Raw genomic sequence first — 22,518 nt, 5'->3', positions numbered from 1 at the left:
TGAGGTTGGTCCAGAAGCTGCAGCTAGTGCAAAATGCGGTGGTGAGACTGCTCACTGGCTACCCATTTGCTACCGGGCCAAGTTCAAGGTTCTAGTTTTGGCATACAAAGCCCTATACAGCTCGGGACCAGGATACCTGAAAGACTGTCTTACCCCTTATATGCCCAGTCAATCACTGCGCTCTGCAGGTGAAGGCCTCCTGCAGATACCATCTGATCAGGAGGTTCGTTCTGCACAATATAGGAAACGGACCTTTAGTGTGGCGGCACCTACCCTGTGGAATTCCCTCCCTTTGAATATTAGGCAGGTGCCATCTCTGTTATCTTTTCGGCGCCTTTTGAAGACTTTCCTCTTTCAACAAGCCTTTTAAGTTGAGACCTATCCCAGTCTGCATCTGTGTCAGAATTGTTTAATATGTTTTTAATAATGTTTTTAACCCTTTTTAAGGTTGTTTTTAAAAATGTTTTTAATGCTGTTTTGTTTTAATGTATTTTACGATCTGTTTTTATTATGTTTTAAAGTGTTTTAGTGCTTTGTTTGCAGCCCTGGGCTCCTGCTGGGAGGAAGGGCGGGATACAAATAAAATAAATAAATAAATAATAGCAGTGGCACCATGCCAGAGGCAGCTGAAAAAAACCACCCAATTCTGCTGGGTTCTGGCAGGCCACTTAAAAGTAGCTTGGTGGGTCAAATTCAGCCTGCAAGCCATACATTCACCATCCCTCCACTCGAGTGTGACAGAATATTGGAAACTGGCTTTTACACATATTGACATGTACATTTTTATACCTAGCATCAGTTTCAGGTACCATTAAATCCTCTGTACCAAACGTCCTTGTGGACGCATCTAAGAGTGACCACGTTAGCAGCTATTACAATTCACTCACTATGCTCACACAAGTCATAACTGCACCAACTGGGACATTATTTCTTCCATGATGACAAGTCCTCTGGTGCATTCTGTGTGGATTTTACAGCATCTGAACCAGACTCAAATATTTGAGGTGTCCCTTTAGTTAGAAAAAGCCTACCTAAAAAAACCCCAATGTAATAAAAACAGATTTTTATTCATTTATATTTCTATACTGCCTTTTATGTGCCGTAACAAGATGATGTACAAAAAAACAGAAGAACAATACAATTAAAACTGAGAATAAAAACAGCAGCCAACAGATCAACAGCAAATGTGATTAATGAAACCAACTAGTATTAGTGGCCAGCAAAGGCTTCAGAAACTAAGTTTTCAGCAGACAGAAAATGCAATTCAAAGGGAGATGGTTCCACAAAAAGGCCCTCCTTCTCCCCACTACATGAGCCTCTGCAGGCCACGGCATGAGCTGGAGGGCTTTATCCAATGATCATAGCAACTGGACAGGTTGATACAGGGAAAGACATGTGTTAAGCTAAGCTGGTCCCAAGTTGTTTAGGGTTTTGTATGTCAAATCAAAAAAGTTAAGCTTGGCCCAATAGCATATTAGCAGCTATTGCAGCTTCTTTAAGAGCATGGTAGGATGCCTACTCAGCACCATAGCCACTGCATTTTGCACTAGCTGCAGCTTCTGGAACTGCCCTACATAGAGTACATTGCAGTAATCAAATCTTGAGGTTACCAGTCATGAATCAAAGCAGCAAACCTATTCATCCCGGAACAGTTGCAGCAGACACATTTGCTGAAGCTGGTAAAAGATGGTCATGGCTACTGCAGCCACTTGGGCCTCCAGTGACAGAGATGACTCCAGAAGCATCTGATCCTTTGAGGAGAGTACAACTTCATCCAGCGTATACGGACATCTCAGTTGCTGGACTCAGGAACCACCACCAACAGGGCTTGGCCCTGTCGGGATTCAGCTTCAGCATACTGTCTTTCATCCAGCCCTCATCCATTATTGATTACCAGGAAGGGATGGAGAAGGAAAGACAATGCTGATCTCCCAAAAATGAGGGAAAATACTACCTTCTGTCATTTTGTTCTAATGATATTGCACTGTTGTGAAAGCATAGCTTTTTCAAGAATGTTCAGCCATAAAAAGTCTGGATAACAAATACACCAAAGCAATATGAATGTGGGGTTGAGTTTAGGATATATGACAACATTAGGGTATTAATGAATTTCCAGGTTATACTGGCCCCTTTTTGAACAATGGATTGTATTTATGAAGAGCTCACAATGTGTTTCCTGATAACTACTAACAATAGTTAATAAAAACCACAAAATAAAATAGCAATGATCAATAAAACAGTTGTTAACACTAACAGCTCTTGTAAGAACCACCATACTTTGATCAATGGTGGGAGATATTGAAAAGAAACATCTTGTAGGCATGTGGTTCTGTGTATGCGTGCCGTGGTGGGGGTTGGGAAGACTTGCGCAAAAAGTTTCTACCAGCAGCAATCCCAGCTATCCAGCAATTCCCAAATCTAAAAGATCCCCTATTAGACTGCATTTGCTCAATGCAATCATTCTTCTCCCTCCGCAATAATCTATTTTCTGAGGAGAAGGAGGAGTCCATGAGCACCACTGCTCTTATGGATCTCTAGACTGGGGCCACAACCTTTGAACTTAAGGCTGAAAAACGATTGGCCATCATAGGCAGCCTTGATAGACCTTGTTGTAGAAAACATATCGCTGAGGGATTTGGGCACATTAAAACACTTTTAAGGGGACTCTGTGGCCTTCTGCATATTGTTGGACCCCAGCTCCCATCAGTCCTTGCCAGCATGGCCAATGGTCAGGGGTGATGGGAGTTGGGGTCCGACAACATCCAGAAGGCCACAGGTTCTCTATCCCTAGTTTAACTTGTGTCACTTTTGTCAGCGGCCAGCTTACACACTGTAATTTCCTATAGCACCATTCAGTATAGCTTATGCATCTCTTATAGTATAACCTATGCATCTATAAAGCTTAGTGGCTGAATACCACAACAAAGCAACTTACCACATCAGTATCTGGGAGTGAGGAAACTAAGATTTTGTCTGTAATCCCACAACATGCACCCAGCATGCTTTTCCCAGATGGATTCAATACATCAGGAGAGGATGAGGAGGATGTGCTCTCTAATCCACTTTTGAATAGTACTTTCTTCCTGCATTTCATTTTCTGAGGTTGATCATCAGTCTACAGCAAGAGATGCATTTTACAGCACTATCATCAACACTAGTAAGGAACATACTTATAACATTTTAGATAGAACTTTGAATGATTAAAGCACTTTGTGTACGTCTTCTTAGGGATGTCAGTTTCAGTTTCTCTTCTTGTTTTTCCAATCTTAAATTCAGTTCACATTTCCACATCAGTTTGCAATTTTTTTAAAAAAGGAAGTCCTCATGACTTTATCGGCATTTTAGTGCAAATTTCTTGCAATGTTTACATTTTTGTACGCAATTTTGTCTAATACACAATTTTCGCAAAGCACATGTTTGCCACTAATATATTCCTTTTTTACCTTTAACCTAGTCTATGAATTTACACTTTAACCTAGTCTATGAATTTCTGTACACATTACTTGGTTGGAATATTGCACTGCAAAATTTGGAGAAGTGTGAATTTCGAAGGATGGCTGCGTTTTGGTTCAGCTTGTTTCAGAAAGTGCAGGTAAGTTTGCCTTAAATGCAAACTGAAGTAAATTTGTTCCCCATCTGTATCTGTTCTCACTAATTCTTACAAACAATAGCGTAACGTAGCCCACCTTTTTATCCTCGTATTGGGGAGAGAGACAGTGGTAGTGGTTTGCTGAAGGCCACCCCGTGAGTTCAGAGATGAGATTTAAAATCAAGGTTGCTTCATGCAGTCTGAGTTGCTTCACTACACTACACAAGCACTAGGGATCACAGTCCACACAAGATGGTCAGCCGATACAGTTTGATGCTTTGCAGTGTCATGCTTTGCCACCTACATACTTGACCTATTTTGAAAACACGGCATTTGTCCAAAATGTTCTTGCTACAGGACACACTGACTATTCTAGACTCCAAAATTCTAGTGTGTAATGCGTGGTTTATGCGAGGACCAAACCAGATGTGACGTTTGTCATGTAGTTTGCCTTTCCACAGGTCATTTTCCCCTTAACAAATAGCTTTCCTCCCATTGCAAGCAACAGGTGCCCCTGTTTTTGATCAAGACTGTAAAAACAATACCCCACACCAGCTATCTGTGAATGAAAAACCAACTATGCAAGGGCATAGTATGGCTTTCAGTCAGCTCACACTGTCAGCTATTTAGGAAGTCATACAGAAGAAAAAGCAACCATGTCGTATTATTAGGACAGTAACAGTCACTGGACAGAGATTCTGCATGGGAAGAAGTTTCATATTGTGCAGAAAGATTAGCTGAGAGCATCTTCCTAAAATACATGAAAACCAAATTTGTACCACCAGGGCACAATGAGAAGCTTCTGAGTATACCTCAGGACTATAGCTGCTTCCCTCTCCAAAGATTTTCCAAATCTAGATCCTAAGCATTACCAGAACCATAGGAAAACATTTTTATTTGGGTGGCTGTTTAGGCCAGGTTTAAGGGGCAATTTGAATTCTGATATTTTATTTATTGATTAAATTTATATTTTACCCTTCCTTCCAAAGGGAGGTGTTTAAATGATTGCATGAGGTGGCCTTGAAATTCAGCTTTAAAGGAAAGAAGGGAAGACACACTTAAAACTTATTAAGGCTGAAATCATTAGCCACCCAAATTATTCAACTTGTAATGGAACACAGAAAGTTGCTTTACACCAAGTCAGACTATTACTCTAACTCAGCATTGTCTAAACTGACTGGCAGCAGCTCTCCAGGATTTCCCACCAACCCTACCTGGAGACACTGAGGACCAACCCTGGGAGCTTCGGCATGCAAAGCAGTTGCTCTAACCTTCCCCACGGTATGCAGCCCCACTGAGTTACCGGGCATCCTGATGTAGATTGGGCTTTTCTTTTTGGACACCTTCCTTTGGCATTGGTCCAATACCATTGGTTTTAAGGTATGACCACATTTTATGGGGCAAGTTAAGGGTTCCCTGTTTGCCTTGTGAAGCCGCTACACTGAGGTGGGGCACTTGCACCTGAAAATCAGTGGGAGGAAGAGGAAAACATAATCCATTCCCCAGCTAATTCCCACTCAGCAACCTCTCCCACCAGCCAATTTTTATTATTTATCTATCTCAACAATTTATATACTGCTTAATTACAACCGTTTTTTCTTCGTCCATCAGCCATGACTGGAAATAAGTCAAAAGGGGGGCAGGGACAAGGGGAACCTGGGAAGAACTGTCAGAGAAGACTCAGCAAGCATGGGAACGGTTTACAATTCCACTCTGTTTGCTACTTCTCTCTGCAAAATGTTCTCCCACTACAAAATTACCATTAACTGGCAAACACATTTGCTGAAGTAACATATAGTTCAGCCATTAATAGAGGTCCTGCCTACAAAGTAAGACTTATCAATTATAATCCCTGGACCAATAAGCTTGCAGTCATTAATACTAGCATGATATTCTGTGGAGCCATGGAATGGTCATGCACCCATCCTGCAGTTGTAGCATCAAGTGTAGCCCCTTCACACATTACTGGCATGAAGGTGGCATCATGTGATTTTTGTGCTCCTAGCCCTGCCCCCAGGCATGATGCCTGGTCCAGGACATGAGCATGGTCATCTGTCTGAAGGTGGGACCAAGTAGTGTGCCCAAAACCAGGACGGAGACAGGAGTACAGCCCCATCTCACCTCCGGTAAGCACATGGTGCCTCCTTCGTGCAGAAGATGCATGAAGGGACTCCAGTCCACTGGGAATCGCCCTCTGGACCAGGTTTATCTGCAAGCAGGATGAAGTGTCACTACAGCTTGTGGTTGCCTGTCCACTACAGCAGTATCCCAATTCAGACAAGGCAGTCTATGAACATTATATGTATCACCTGCTTTTTTCGTTTTAGAGACAACAAGGAGGCTCCAGAAGATTGCAATTCAGGCGTTTTTTCCTTTGCAGACAAAACTTTGCACACTTGTTTCCCTGAGAACAAGAAAATATATTCTTCAATTTGAGCAAATTGGCCCAACCATTTCCCAGCTTCAATTTTGCACTGCAGCTTGGAGGTCATGGGCTAACGTGCAGAATCTTTTATGGGCTGATCTGTGGAGCCATTCATTCAGCCTCTGTTTCTCAGCTTTTTATCATTCAACACTATATAGCCTGTCCTTTTCACTCAATTCCCCCCCCCCGCATGGGTGGAACGATATTCTTAAATGGTATTTGTGGTTGTGGTTATGAAAATGGGGTGGGGAGTTACTCTGGATGAATCAGTTTTTAAGAGTCCACAAACAGTCACCATGGCAACCAAGGAGGACTGGGGTGCAGTCACTCTGCAGCCAGGAGGAGCCACAGTTAAAAATGCCCAGCATTTTCCCTATTAGCAGCCAATCTGAGGCTGGCCTCTGCTGCTGGTCCACTAGTCCTGCTACACCCCGCAGTCTTCCAGTTGCCTGGCTGAGCAGGAAGAGGGAGCGGCATTTTTACTTCCCCCGTTCTGCTTTAGTTCCAGCTTCCATGCTCACCTTTTCTTCTGCTCTGCATCTGTTTGAGTCAGGGAATTTCAATGTCAGGATGGCTACCAAGCCAACCAGGTAAAAAAGGGTTCTTATTGCTATACGCAGGCCCTGTGACACGAAACTATTTTAACAGCATGAAGCAAAAACAAATTTGTGAATCACATCACATAATTTGCAACTTGTTTATTTTAAAGAGGATTATTTACCTGCAACTACAGTTGAAGCATTTGTCAATTTAGAATGCAATTTCTGCTTTGACTGTCTGTCACTGGAAAGAAGGAAAGAGAAGAAGAAAGCAAAAAAGTAGTGATAAGCTTAGCTGCTCATAAAAGTTTTCACTTTTTAAGATCAAAGTTATTTCTTTCTCAATTGGTCTATAGCACTAGGAATCTAATGAAGATATGTGGGCTAATGAGTCAGTCGGTTGTGCACGCGTGCCCTCCTCCAATCTGATTTGGAGCTGATCTGTGGATCTGATCTGTAAATACAGATCAGGCCCAATCCAATCTGCACAGATTCAGACCAGTCAGACCCAATTCAGATACATATCACAATCTGGATATTACAAATCTCCTGAAATCCCATTGACTTACATTGCCGTAACTTTCTTGTGTTTTGACCTAGAGACATTTGGAGATGTGGTAGCTACTATGTAGAGGTTTAAACATGCCAAGTTGTAGATAGTTCAAGGGATTTTCATACTAGCCACCTTTAAAGTTTAGAATGTTTTAAAATTAAAACGGACATAACAGCTTTGTTTTTTTACGTGTGGATATGATATTTTGTGACACAGTAGCTTCTATAGAGGGAATGAAGCCTGCCAAAGGTCAGGTGGGTAGCTCCAGGAGCTTTCAGACTAGTCACCTTTAAATTTTGCTTGTTCAAAAAAACTTTTTTAAAAAAGACAATGCTCAGTCATGTCAATTTTCACGTTCCTGTGTTTCCTGTTCCTTTCTTCAAATTTATGGGAAAAAAGAAGGTTTTTAAAAATTAGATTTGTGATATTAGACACAAGTGGGTAGCATTAGGCAGGCACAGACTGGCAGCACCATGGAGGTAATATGCACATGTTGTTGTTGTTATGTGCCTTCAAGTCGATTACGACTCATGGCGACCTTATGAATCAGCGACCTTAGGGACATGAAATTTGATGACATGGTAACTCCTACAGAGGAGATTAACCCTGCCAAATTTTAGATGGGTAGCTCCAGGGGATGCTAGCCACGTGTACATTTTGCTTTTTTCAAGAAATATTTTTGTAAAAAAGATCCTATCACATAGAGGGCAGACTGCCAACAGCAGTAGTGAGTAAGGGACAAATACTATTTAATATTAATAATATTAACTGTCATTAGCAATTGGAAATGACAACAACAATAATAATAATTCTTAAGTCAGAATATTGGCTAATATGCCCCCAAGGTTTGGCTGGATGATGATGATAAATGTGTAACCGCACAAAGTCACTGCTTCTTATTGTTTGTGGGTAGCAACTGGAAATTAATAATAATAATAATAATAATAATAATACTGAATTCATAAAGCTGTGGCTAAATATGCCCACAAGTTTTAGTAATTTCTAGCAATCAGAATGGAATAAAATAAAACACACAGACAACAAACCTTTTTAAAAAAATGGAAATAAGGGCGGGACAGGGACTGAAAAGAACAGAAAACATATACAAGCTGAATAAATGCCACCCAATCCCCACCAAACATTTCTAATTGCTCCATTTCAGAGACACCCCATCTGGGTTTATTAGAGACTGTTTTGAGTTACAGATCTGTACAAATCTCTACAAATCAATTCAGGACTAGCCAATTGCCTCTGTAGAGACTTGAAGCTGCTTCACTCCAATTTGGATAGCATACAAATAAGCCCAAATAAGCCCTATTTCGTTTGTTAATTGTGATTTATACACATACAGAGCACAGCCCTAATAGGTTGATTCATATCTTCAGGTTTGTCTTAATGGTATGCTCCACCGGCAAATGCATTTATATAATTGTCTGTGTGTGTGTGTGTGTGAAAGGGGATTTCCCTGGCTACAGATAATGCTTCCCATGTCCATGACTGAGGTAGGGCTTTATGTAGCTGCCAAAATCAAAGCAGTTACTCCCAAATAGAGGCTCATGAAATACACAGTTCATAACAGATATTCGCTGGTCAGATCAGAGCCAGCACCAGAGGGCGGCCAGTTGGGCCCTGGCCGAGGGTCCCTGAAGGGCCCCTCCTTAGGGTAGGAGGGTGGTGCTCCTATTCTGTGATGTGCAGCAGAGTTGGGTCCTGCAACCCAATCCTGCCATGGATTGCAGAGAGGGAGCTCCCAGGCACCCCCCCAATTCAGACTATGTGTGCTTCAATAAGCCCACCTGCACACCCTACCTACCTCTCCCGTCAGTGTGAATGCCATGCATATGGTGCGGGCATGCCTGCCATCACCCAAGATGGTGCTGGAGGCCTCCCTAAGGGGCTAATGCCCCCCCCATCTTGGTTGATGGCAAGCATGCACACACGTCATTCACATGACACGAGAGGGAGGTGGGGTGTGCGGGTGGGCTTATTAGCCCTGTGCCACCTTTACTGGGGGGGGCAGGAGTTGGGCTATGGCAGGTTAGTGCCCAAGGGCTCAGTCACACCTGGTGCTGGCTCTGGATCAGATGTTCCTTGGGGAGCCATTGTGGGAAGACAACATCATGTGAAGTGACCCAGCATTAGGGACAGAGCAAATCTAACCCCAGCTGGGCAGCAATGGGGCATGACGGAGTGGCTCCACTGCTAGCTGGGGAAGACAAAATCCTGCTCTGCGCTATGCCAGCCTGGAACTGGCATAATGATGTGGCCTGAATTGGGCCCAGTGCCAGCAAGTGATGGCAATGCGGCCAGCTCAAGAACTAGTGGATTCCAGGCTGTTTCGGGCCCTCCCTTCTCTGTAACACCCCATTTTGGGGCTTTCCACAGGCTACTGCCAGTGGCACTTTTGTCTGCCTGTGCTTTCCGAACAAAGAGCTCTATGCAACAGGAGTGAGATCAGCATCACTCCTTGGGAGAATCTGGAGGATCATGGGTTTGGGCTGCAGCCATAGTTAGTTTATTTATATATCACTTCACACATCCAGAGGTGTCCTGACGTGACTGACAATAATAAAATACAAAACACGTAAAAAATGTAATGTGAAGGGCTCAAGGTTTTGGATTATTTAGAAAAACTGCAGGGTACAATATAAAATGAAACTGACATCCAGCACTCACACATAGTGATCAGGTAATGGTGATCTCATTCAGAATTATGTGGACAAAGGGTATTGTGTGTGCAGTCCATATCACTGAAACCACATGCTGAGGGCAGAATAAGTAATTTTGACTTCACCAATCGCCTATTGAGGAGGGCAGACTAAATTAAGTCCTCTAACCCATGCAATAGGATTGATCTCTTACAGATACTCAGGCATAATAGCCATATACAATGTGCAATTAATTTTAGATTGGGACCTAGATGTGCAAGGAAACATTCAGATCCAGCAAAACTGCATAAATACTGTCTCTTAATTCACACAGATAATAATTTTACTGTTGTATGTTGGTGAAAACTACCAACATGAGGGAAACAAAATCTTTATTAAAATGAGCAGTCACAAAAATATTCTGCTTATATAGTCTGCATTACCTCATAACGCTCTGGTCTTGGCCTCCTAAAGTGGTCTCTAAAAGAGATTAAATGCGAGAAGTAGGATCAAAATAAAGCAGTGATCCTAACAACACAACATAGTGTTAAGTATTATCCCTTGTCAATAATCTTAGGCCAAATTAAGCAAGCAGCATCAACTGTGGATCTGGGAACCCAGGGTGCTGTTTCTCTGCTCAAGGTGTGGTGGGAGAATAGTGATTTGCAGGGGAGAAGTGGCAAGACAGGGTCAGGCGTGTAGTGGTCCACGGTCTCGGGGGGTCTTAGACCCTTCACTTTTTTGGGAGCAGGGTCCCAATGACTCCAGCATCCCACAAACTAATCAGCATGAAAGGGATGTGTGATAGCGATTGAGAAGAGTCTTCTAACATGTTTCATTGTCCTTTCCTGATGATTGGAAGCAATCAGAGTGAAAGGAGGTGAGTCAGCCATCAAGAAGACTCTTTTCAGAAGCTAACACTCTCCTCTTTCATGTTTATTGGTGTCATGGCCCCGTCAGAGGACTCCTCAGATGAGGACGACTCGGGAGTAACAGCAGCAGACCCAGGAGCAGCAGGAGACACGGAGGAGCCTCCTGAGAATCCAGCTCCTTCTGCCCCTCAGCTGCAGAGCACCCCAGGGACAGCAGAGGCCCTGCAGCCAGACACAGACAGTGAACAGGATACTCCCCCCTCACCTGCAGAACGTAGACAGCAGAAGGTCAGCCAGAAGAGAGGCAGGCCTGTCTCCTTAAGGCCCAAACGCTGAGGGCTCACACCTGCTGTCCACCCTGCTCTTTATAAGGCACACCTTGGCTGCAGCTTGTTGCTGACTGCAACGTCAGGCGTGGCTTTGTGTAGACCTAGTTTCCCTGCAGCATCTCTTTGACTGACCTCCTTGGCAATTGATCCCGGACCTCCACTGACCTCGCTTCTGGATTTCTGACTCGGCAAGTACGCTTCGGATAGGCCTGGCAGATTTACAACCCGACTGCTGGCTAAGGACTTTCCTTCCCTGCCAAAGACCAGGAATTTCCAGCCCCCCCTGGCACTGCTGATGCAGTGTAGAGCTGACAGTTTGCAGTCAGCCCAAACAAAGCAGGCAACAAAGGAGTGGGGGAAGTGCTGACCATGGAGCAACTCCAGCAGGAAAACTTGCTCCTGCGCTCACAAGTAGACCAGCTGCTGTTGGCCGTCCAAGGCTTGCAAACCCAGCTAGCAGCAGCCCCACCCCCTCTCCCTACAGGGAGAGCCAAGTGCCCTGTGACTCTCCCAGAGAAATTTACTGGGGCTTCCGACCAGCTCTCAGCCTTCTTGGCCCAGGCCCAGCTCTTCATGGAGTTACGCCCAGAGACCTTCCCAGATGATAAGACCCGGGTGGGATTCTTGATTAACCTCTGCACCGGGGCGGAGCTAGATGGGCCACGCCCCTGCTCCTCGAGCGGAGCCCCGTGCTCAACGACCTAGCCGCCTTCACCAGAGAACTGAAGGCTATGTTTGAGGACCCAGTCCAATCTGCCACAGCCAACCGCCGGATACGCAGGCTGCGGCAAGGCTGACGCCCCTTGGGGGAATATGTAACAGACTTTCGTCTATTGCAACAAACCCTGGGCTGGAACGAAGCCGCTCTCATGGACCAGTTTCAGGAGGGGCTGTCGGATGAGCTCCTGGATGAGCTAGCTAGGGTGGAGCGCCCTGGAACCCTGCAAGCCCTCATACGCCTGTGTCTCCAGATTGACGGGAGGCTGGAAAGCAGGCGTGCTGCCAACTGACCCCGGCCAGTCTACAGAGCATCAGCCCCAGTGGCTGGGCCCTTGGAGCCTGTCGGCAAGGACCCTACACCCCCGGCAGAACCGATGCAGCTGGGAGGGGCTCGGACACGTCTCTCTGCGGCCGAAAAGCTGCAACGCCGGCAACAGGGCCTCTGCCTGTATTGCGGGACCTCGGGACATTTTGCAGCCCAGTGTTCCGCGAAACGACCCACAGCCCCTGCCTCTGGAAATGCCCATGCCCCGGCCTTCACAGGCCCCTGAGCCGGGGCACCCTCATGGTTCAAGGGGCCTGCCACCTCAGTTCCTCACCGCCCAAGCATCTGACCGTGTTGATCGCACTGACAGTCCCCGGAAGGGGGACCCTACAAGTACCCGCCATGCTGGACTCAGGATCCACCAGCAATTTTATGGACGTGTCCTTTGCCAAGCTCCACCGGGTTCCTAGTCAACCCATTCACCGCCCCCTCCTGGTGGAGACTATTGATGGCCGGCTTCTCGCCTCGGGCCCTGTAGTACAGGAGACACTGCCGCTCGACATGGCCCTGGGGGAGCACGAGGAAAGCCTCCAGTTCTACCTGGCTGCCGCACCCCACTTCCCGGTCGTGCTGGGCCTGGCATGGCTCCAGCGGCATGACCCCATCATCCAGTGGTCCACGGGCCGACTGACCCTCGGATCCCCCTATTGCCAAGCCAACTGCTGGAGGCCGAAGGAGCGCATCCTGATGACCCAGGAGGCAAGCTCCGTGCCCGAGGCCTTACCGGAACAGTACCGGGAGTTCGCGGATGTGTTTGGGAAGCAAGAGGCAGACCAGTTGCCGCCCCATCGTCCTTACGACTGTCCCATTGACCTGCTCCCCGGAGCCAAGATTCCCGTGGGCCGGCTTTATTCCCTGTCAGAACCCGAACTGGCAGCCCTCAGAGAGTTCCTAGACAAGAACCTGCGCCGAGGGTTCATTCGCCCTTCCACGTCCCCTGCAGCCGCCCCTGTCCTCTTTGTCAAAAAGAAATGTGGGGAACTCCGGCTGTGCAATGACTACCGCGCCCTCAACCAGATTACAGTTCGGAATCGCTACCCTCTGCCCCTGATCCCAGAACTGTTAGAGCGGCTGCGGGGCGCTCGCATTTTCACCAAACTAGACCTGAGAGGGGCCTACAACCTGGTGCGTATGCGGGAGGGCGATGAGTGGAAGACGGCCTTCTGCACCCGTTATGGGCACTTTGAGTACACCGTGATGCCGTTTGGCTTGTGCAACGCCCCTGCCGTCTTCCAGCACTTCATGAACGACATCTTCCGGGACCTCCTAGACCGCTTCCTGGTGATCTACTTGGATGAAATCCTGATCTACTTGCGGAACCCCTCGGAACATAAGGAGCACGTTCGAGCGGTGCTGCAGCGCCTGCGGGAGCACCGCCTCTTCGCCAAGCTCAAAAAATGCACCTTTGACCTCACGACCGTGGATTTCCTAGGCCATCAGATCTCGCCCTCGGGTATCCAGATGGACTCCGCCAAAATTGAGACCATCCTCCACTGGGCAGCTCCGCGAAGCCCCAAAGATGTGCAGCGCTTCTTGGGCTTCGCCAACTATTACCGCCGGTTCATCTCCCACTTCTCCGAACTCACCACGCCCATCTCAGACCTGCTTCGAGGCAAAGAGAAGTTTGTTTGGACCGAGGCCGCTCAACAGGCCTTCCGGCGCCTCCAACACGCCTTTACATCTGAACCCATCCTCCAGCAACCCGACCCTACCCGACCTTACATAGTGGAGGCTGATGCATCGGATAAGGCAGTGGCAGCGGTCCTACTTCAGCCGGTGGGGAGCAAGCAGTCCCTGCTCCCCTGTGCGTTCCACTCCCGGAAACTCAACGCTTCGGAACAGAACTACACCATTTGGGAGAAGGAGTTACTGGCCATCAAAGTAGCCTTCGAGACCTGGCGTCATCTCCTGGAAGGGGCACACCATCCGGTCCAGGTACGAACAGACCACCGAAACCTGGAGCACCTGCAAAGCGCCCGACGGCTGAACCAACGCCAGATCCGGTGGTCCCTGTTTTTCTCCCGGTTCCAGTTCACGGTCGCCTACCTCCCTGGCCGCCGAAACACCCTAGCAGACGCGCTCTCTCGCAAGCCAGAATACCAAGCCAAGCAGGTCGATTGCCCCCTTCGCCCAATTCTTCGCCCAGAGAACTTCGCAGCTACCCACCAGCCGCAACCCCTCCTGGACCGGGTGCAGGAACAGCAGCCAAAGGACCCCTACGCCCTGGCCCAGCAGCGAGAGCTCCAGTCAGGGATGCCCGCCCGGGACAGCCCCTTTTCCTTGCAGCAGGGCCTCTTGTATCACCGGAACCGGTTGTACGTTCCCCCGGGAGCTCTGCGAGGAGAGGTGCTCCACCTCTGCCATGACAGCCAGCCGGCAGGGCATTTTGGAACGTATAAAACCCTCCACCTGGTCCTACGGGATTTCTGGTGGCCCCGGGTCCAAGCGGACGTCAAGGACTATGTAGCGGCCTGTGACACCTGCCAGTGAGCCAAGAGCCACCCCGGCAAGCCCCCGGGGCTCCTGCTCCCACTGCCTACCCCCCCGGGCCCTGGCGCTCGGTCTCCTTGGATTTTATCACAGACTTACTGGCCTCCCGGGGAATGACCACCATCCTCGTAGTCGTAGACCTGTTCACCAAGATGGCCCATTTCCTCCCCTGTGCCGGCCTACCCTCTGCCCCAGAAACTGCGCAACTGTTTTTGACCCAGGTTTTCCGGTTACACGGCCTCCCCAACCACCTGATCTCTGACCGAGAAGCCCAATTCACCGTCCGGTTCTGGCAGGCCCTGTTTCGGGCCCTGAATGTCCAGATCCACTTGTCCTCCGCCCACCACCCTCAATCAGATGGACAAACAGAACGTACCAACGCCACCGTCGAACAATACCTGCGGTGTTACACCTGCTTCCAACAGGACAATTGGGTGGATCTGTTACCGCTGGCGGAGTTCGCGTATAATAACTCCGTGCATGCCTCCACGCGCCAGACCCCGTTCTTTGCCTCTTACGGCTATCACCCCCGATTCTTCCCCTCAGTGCGACCCCCGTTGCCGGTCCCCACTGCGGATGTCATGCTGCAGGAGTTGCAAGCCCTGCAGGCAGTCCTGAAGGAGCAGCTGGAGCAGGCCAAGGACACGTATAAGCGCTTTGCTGACCGCCACCGCCAACCAGGCCCGCTGCTGAAGGTAGGCGACCGGGTATGGCTCTCAACCAAATTCCTGCGTTCGCAACGGCCGTCTCACAAGCTGGCGGCTCGGAATGCAGGTCCCTTCCGGATCACCCAGCAAATTAACCCGGTGGCGTTCCGGCTCCAACTCCCTGCCTCCTTCCGCATTCACCCTGTCTTCCATAGATCACTGCTGACTCCCGCTCTCCCGCCTCACCCCTTGGGTAGTAGACCGCGGCCCCCACCGCTGATACAATTTGACGGGGAAGAGGAATTTGAAGTGGCACAGATCCTGGACTCCCGGAGGCATCGGGGCCGCCTCCAGTACCTCATAGACTGGCAGGGGTACGGCCCTGAGGAACGTTCGTGGGAAGAGGCGACGCAGGTGCATGCCCCTCGTCTGGTCCGGTGCTTCCACCAGCGCTACCCGGATAAGCCGGGCCCCGGCGGGAGGCGGAGGGTTGGTCGTGGGGCGGGGGATAGTGTCATGGCCCCATCAGAGGACTCCTCAGATGAGAACGACTCGGGAGTAACAGCAGCAGACCCAGGAGCAGCAGGAGACACGGAGGAGCCTCCTGAGAATCCAGCTCCTTCTGCCCCTCAGCTGCAGAGCACCCCAGGGACAGCAGAGGCCCTGCAGCCAGACACAGACAGTGAACAGGATACTCCCCCCTCACCTGCAGAACGTAGACAGCAGAAGGTCAGCCAGAAGAGAGGCAGGCCTGTCTCCTTAAGGCCCAAACGCTGAGGGCTCACACCTGCTGTCCATCCTGCTCTTTATAAGGCACACCTTGGCTGCAGCTTGTTGCTGACTGCAACGTCAGGCGTGGCTCTGTGTAGACCTAGTTTCCCTGCAGCATCTCTTTGACTGACCTCCTTGGCAATTGATCCCGGACCTCCACTGACCTCGCTTCTGGACTTCGGACTCGGCAAGTACGCTTCGGATAGGCCTGGCAGATTTACAACCCGACTGCTGGCTAAGGACTTTCCTTCCCTGCCAAAGACCCAGGAATTTCCAGCCCCCCTGGCACTGCTGATGCAGTGTAGAGCTGACAATTGGCTCCTAAGGATGTCTGTTGTTGTGGGAGAAGGCATTAACAAGGATCTCATTCTCAACCCCACAGCAAAAAAGGGGGTGGTGGCTATAACTAACATGAAGGGACCCCGCACTTCTGAATTTGCCACTATGCTACTGGACAAGGTGCTTAATCTTTCCCCTTCAGACCACTTCCCTCCCCCGCACCACTGAACTGCATTATTTCCAGACAAGTTTCCACATTGAGGAGTATGGGGGTAGTGGAGAAGGCAATTTTAAATTTTATAACTATCTACCTATCCATGCACACTCACACCCCACCCTTCCAAAAGGTTCGCTTCACTCTGGACAGCTAACACCAATTAAAAATAGTCAATAAGAACCATAAAACAGAAAAATTGAAGAGAGATGCAGTAGTTAACAGGATATTTTTAAAGGAATTATTACTGGGTATCCATTTTTTCATTCAAACAGCTTGCACGTGGAAACCTCTCTATTGGGTACAAGCCCTGACATTTGGATTGAGGTGAAAGCAGGCTTTTTTTAAAAAAGGGAGTGAATGCAGCCTTGCAAATTCATTTTACACAAGTTACTATCCTAGCGAAATTCTTACTAGCCCACCCACCCACCAGTAAATACATTAACAACCAACAACAACAACAACAAGTCTCAAGAACTCTAATTTCAAAACTTAGAAAAATTAATTAAAACAATTATTATAAAAATATATTTGGGGATTATTTTTATTTTTGATTTGCAGTAACTTAAAAAGGTAATTTTTAAAATAAACAACTGCATAGCAAACAATAAAAACTAAAAACACTGAATCCTCTGTGGACAGAACTGAAAAGAAAATATTTATTTCATTTTTATCTTTTGTAGTAAAAAGAGCAATGCTTTACCTTTCTACAAAGGAAGCTTTCTCTACCCCCCCTCACCCCCAACGTCTACTTAGAAGAGCAAGCATTTGCAGTTATAGCTAGACTGTATACAATTTTTCTCAGAACATGTATGGGCTTAATTTGGGTTGGAGTTTAGTCCTCGAGCAATGTAATCTCAATATCAAATTGAGTCACTAATAATAAAATCCCTCTGTACCCTGAGCATAGTTGGGGGGCAGACCCTCCCCCATCCCCCAGTTAAATAGCCACAGACCTATACATTAGATCAAATTAAGCAGCATGGTTAGGCAGCTTTAAGCTTTTGTGCCCTAACACTTTTCTTAGGAATTATGGCCTGTCCTTTGAGCACATACCAAAGTTGGTTGACATCTTTGTATTGTAATTAATTGTAAGCATCAGTCTTAGATGATATTTTGCATGCCATTTTATACTGTTATGATGAATTTATATCATTATTATATTTAAATATTAATATTTGTAATGCAATATATTTAAGAATAAAATAATAGTGATAAATAAGGGTTTGCCACATAAAAATGGTCAGCCTAGCAAGTAAAATACCTGCTGGAATTTTTTTTAAAAAGTTCTACCCATGCAGCAAAAAAAAAAAAAAGAGAGAAAGGGGGCCAAATGAATCTCCTCCGGCAAGGTTTTCCACAAAAAAGACACAATCACAATCATGGGTAAGAGATCCTCCCCAAAACATCTTAGGGAGCAAGCAGACTGATAAAGCAAACACAACCTTAAAAATCATCCAGCTCTGCTACTTTGCAGTACAGAAACATGGACCCAAGTTTCCCAGATCCACATTTGCTGCCTTCCATCTAAGAGAGGTTTAAAGCTTGGAATCAAATGATTATTTAAGATGTTCAAAGTTACCCAATATCTTTGAAAGATTTGGCAGATGTGGCATCCTGTCTATGTTGATGGCTTTGCTGGTATCCAAGAGGGTTGAATTTCTGTGCCCAAGGCAAACTTCAGAACTAGTGCTGCTTCCTTCTAAAACACAAAGCACAATATGGCGTCCAACCCCTTTCTGAAATGCCTGAAGTTCTACAATGCTAACATTGCATTTGTAAGCAGCTAACTCTTGAACACATTCTGCAGGTTTCAATTGGATTATTAGGGCATAAAGTTGTATAACTGTATATAAAGTTGGATTATTTCAGTCGGATGATTAGGGTATAAAGCATAAAGATTCTACTGGAGGTATTCAAGAGGCAGCTGGACAGCCATCTGTAGGGAATGCTTTGATTTGGATTCCTGCATTGAGCAGGGGGTTGGACTTGATGCCCTTATAGGCCCCTTCCAACTCTACTATTCTATGATTATTATTATTTATCAAATTTATATCCTGCCCTTCCTCCCAGTAAGAGCCCAGGGCAGCAAACAAAAACACTGAAAACACTCCAAATCATCATAAAAACAGACTAAAGGTCCACTTCCTATGTTGTGCAGAACAGACCTCTTGATAAGATGGCATCTGCAGGAGGTCCTCACCTGCACAGTGTAGTCATCAATGGGGTGTATAAGGGGTAAGATGATCTTTCACGTATCCTGGTCCCAAGCTGTATAGGGATATGTACACCAAAACCAGAGCCTTGAACTTAGTCTGGTAGCTAATGAGCAGCCAGTGCAATTCTTTCAGGACCGGGGTAACATGTTGGCGATACCCTGCCCCACTGAGCAGTGGCACCACTGTATTTTGCACCAGCTGCAGCTTCTGGACTAACCTCAAGGGCAGCCCCATATAAAGTGCATTACAGTAATCCAGCCAGGAGATTACCAGTGCATGGATAACAGTGGTCAGGATATTCCAGTCCAGAAACGGCTGCAGCTGTCTTACTAGCTGAAGCTGGTAAAAGGCACTTCTAGCCACTGAGGTCACCTGGGCTTCTAGCGACAAAGATGGATCCAGGAACACCCCCAGACTATGAACCTGCTCTTTCAGAGGGAGTATGACCCTATCCAAAGCAGGAAACTGACCAATTATCCAAACTCGGGAACCACCAACTCACAGTGCCTTCATCTTGCTAGGATTCAGACTCAGTTTATTGGCCCTCATCCAGCTCGTCACGAGTCCAGGCAGTGGTCTAGGGCTTGCATGGCCTCTCCCGATTCAGATGTTACGCAGAAATAGAGTTGGGTATAATCAGCGTACTGCTGACACTTTACCACAAATCTTCTGATGACCACTTCCAAGGGCTTCATATAGATGTTAAACAGCATCAGGCACAATATAGCACCCTGCAGCACCCCACAACAGAAATGCCAGGGGCCTGAAAAACCATCAGCCAATGCTATTATCTGAAAATGACCTTGGAGACAGGATTGGAACCACTGTAATACAGTGCCTCCAATACCCATCTCACCAAGTCGGCCCAGAAGGATACCATAATCAATGGTTTCAAAAGCCTCCAAGAAATCAAGTAAAAATAACAGGGTCATTTCCCCCCCATCCTTCTCCTGATGAAGGTCATCCAACAAGGCAACCAAGGCCAATTCAGTCCCATAGCCAGGCCTGAACCCAGACTGGAATGGGTCAAGATAATCTATTTCATCCAAGAGTACTTGCAATTGCTGCGCCACAACCCTCTCAATCACCTTCCCTAAAAAGGGGGTATTTGTGACCGGTCGCTAATTGTCACAAACCAATGGGTCCAGGGTGGGCTTTTTCAGGAGCGGTTGGATCACCGCCTCTTTCAGGGCGGCTGGAACCACTCCCTCTCACAATTACGCATTGACCACACTCTGAATCCACTTGGTCAAATCCTCTTGGCAAGCTTTAATAAACCAAGAAGGGCAAGGGTCGAGAGGGCACGTTGCTTGCTGCATTATCGCAAGCTCGTTGTCCACATCATCAAGCCTCATCAAGTGAAACTGCTCCCTAAATTCTCTCTCTCTGAACAGTTCTTCAGGATGTAATTTGAAGCAATTTTTTAGTAATCAATTCATGGTAGACTGGCTTAAGCCCAATCCTGGGCAATCAGAAAATGCAATTTAAGTCAAGAATTGCCAGGGACACTCTGAACTCTTGGCTTGGATTAAATAGATATTCCCTGACTAAATTAAGAGGCATTTGGCAACAATCTGTTAGAACAGCTTTCCTCACTTGACTACGAAATAGATCTGACTGAACAAATAAAAATGTAATGTACCCATGCCATACATCAGGAACAGGGAATCTGTGGTCCTCCAGACGTTTTTGGACTACAACTTCCTTTATGCCCAACTATTGGCCATGCCTGCTGGGGCTGATAAGAGTTGAAAGTCCAACAACAGTTCCCCCATCTCTGCCACATATTCTAATTTGCACAGAGTCAAAAATATAGAATAGTGCACAAATATCTCTCCCCAAACAGTCGCTCCCTGATGTAGAAAATAAACAATGTCTACCTAAATCTCTTTCATCTCTGAATATTTCAGGTGATGAATAGCTACTTGCTCCATCACTAGATTCTGTATTACAGCCCAGAGTAGAATCCTCATCCAAACATTCCAGCAGAAAACCCGACAAGCCTGTGGGTAATGTCATTCCTGGAATTAAAGGCAAAATGAAAAAAGGTCAGAATACTGCTCAGTCTGAAAGCACTCATTTTGCATAATGCTGGATACCAACCAATAAAGGCATACATATATTAAGGTGTGGGTTTCAGTTTGTCAAAAGATACACATCCCCAAACTAGATAACATGTATAATACATGCATGCATTTAATGTGTTTGATTTGAATTAAACAGCAACCATGCAGGAGGGAACAAGGACTGGGATCATACTGCACAGGGAGGGAGGGTTTGACATCTTTCTCCACAGTCCCAATGAAAATCACCCACCCAAACCTTTATCAGCCTGGGTAGGAAAGCTTTCCTAGGTACCAAAGGTAGCTTCTCTTAGGGACCACTGTACAGAGGGAAAGAGGGTTTTTTCATTAAAAAAACAAAACACCTCCCTGTGTGATGCAGCCCCTATCCTGATTTGCCATCCCCACACACACAGTTGTTATGCAAACAACAAATATTAAAATATGTGTACTTATTTGAACATGTGATCTAGTTAAGACTATGTGTTGCAATAGGTTATGCAATACAGAACTGTAAAGAGAAGACTGCATGAGAGAAGAATGGAGAACCACAACACTAATAGATTTTTTTAATTTATTAAATATTAGGATTAGTTTTCTTTATTATTACATTTGATTATGCAAGTCACTTTGGATCACCTGGTAAGAAAGCACCCCATAAATAGAAATAATAAAATAATAAGTACATTTACATATCCCACGTTTCCTCGAAGGAACGCCAGGTGGCAGATATGCACATAGTTCTTTCCACCCCCATTTTGTCCTCACAACAACCCTGTTAGGCTGAGATATGGTGACTAGCCCAAGGTCACCCAGTGAGTTTCACAGCAGAATGGGGTCTTGAAATCTGGTCTCCCAGTCCAACTCTACTGAGTTTCTCTACTGAAACTAGTGTGGTGGTTTGCAGGTGCAACATTAAGGTCCCATCATAAGCAGTGAAATATCTATTCTATGTAAAAGCACAAAATGAAGGACAGAGCATACTGGAGGTATTCTGGATGGAATAAGTAGTACCACGTCTATATAGTGCCATGTTTTAGAATGGTTAAATAAATGGAATAAATGTGGTTATATAATATTAACCATTTTTCATAAGGATATTCAGAATTTCAGATCCCTTTCCCTCAACAAATGGGCAGTAGAACACATCAAGTCCAACATTCCACTCCCAAAGTACACAGTATGTTTAGGGAAGAATAGTTTTTTAAATTAATAAAAAAATTAAAAGGAAGAATATGACCAGGACTTAGGCTCTTACAGTCACTGTGAGCAACCAATTCATAGGATTGGTGATGGGGATGAAAATTAATTTATGATCTACTTTCTTCAGCGATACAGACCCTCAATGCATTAACAGACTGTTATTCCAGATCCACCTGAACATTTAGAAGTCTCAGTTATAATAAGCAGACACATTATATGAACTAACATTGCTAGCACCAGCTTGCAGCCCAAACATTCAACATAAGCTATCTAGAAAATCCACTGGTAATTCTAGATCAGACATGATGAACCTGTGGCCCTCCAGATGTTCCTAAACTACAACTCCTGTCAGCCCCAGCCAGAATGGCCAATACTCAGAGATTATTATATTTCAGCAACATCTAGAGGGTCACAGTTTATGCTTCTGAATAACTTGCTGAAAACCGCAGGAGAGGAGAGTGCTATTGCACTGAGGTTCTGCTTGCAGGCTTCCCATAGACATCTGGCTGGCCATTGTGAGAACATTGTGAGATGCTGGACTAGATGGGCCATTGGCCTGATCCAACAGACTCTTCTTATTTTCTTATCCACCCCTGTTCAAGATTCACCTAAGGATTCTACTTTTTTCCTTC

General features: G+C 46.4%; 1 protein-coding gene across 6 annotated transcripts in view; it reads right to left on the bottom strand.

Annotated features, from left to right (window-relative positions):
• MEIKIN (meiotic kinetochore factor) overlaps positions 1-22,518 on the bottom strand; it is a 53,988-nt gene that overhangs the window by 9,751 nt on the left and 21,719 nt on the right. For all 6 annotated transcript variants that reach the window (XM_061621911.1, XM_061621910.1, XM_061621914.1 and 3 more), the window contains 6 exons: positions 20,501-20,641; positions 17,984-18,103; positions 10,198-10,234; positions 6,736-6,797; positions 5,899-5,993; positions 2,936-3,115 (listed from right to left, as the gene is read on the bottom strand). In XM_061621911.1, the coding sequence (XP_061477895.1) occupies positions 2,936-3,115; positions 5,899-5,993; positions 6,736-6,797; positions 10,198-10,234; positions 17,984-18,103; positions 20,501-20,641 (635 nt within the window). The remainder of the gene's footprint in view (positions 1-2,935; positions 3,116-5,898; positions 5,994-6,735; positions 6,798-10,197; positions 10,235-17,983; positions 18,104-20,500; positions 20,642-22,518) is intronic.

This window comes from Rhineura floridana, chromosome 3, assembly GCF_030035675.1.
Source record: "Rhineura floridana isolate rRhiFlo1 chromosome 3, rRhiFlo1.hap2, whole genome shotgun sequence".
Classification (NCBI taxonomy): domain Eukaryota; kingdom Metazoa; phylum Chordata; class Lepidosauria; order Squamata; family Rhineuridae; genus Rhineura; species Rhineura floridana.
The sequence above is the reverse complement of the archived record's forward strand: the minus strand, read 5'-3'. Positions and strand labels throughout refer to the sequence as shown.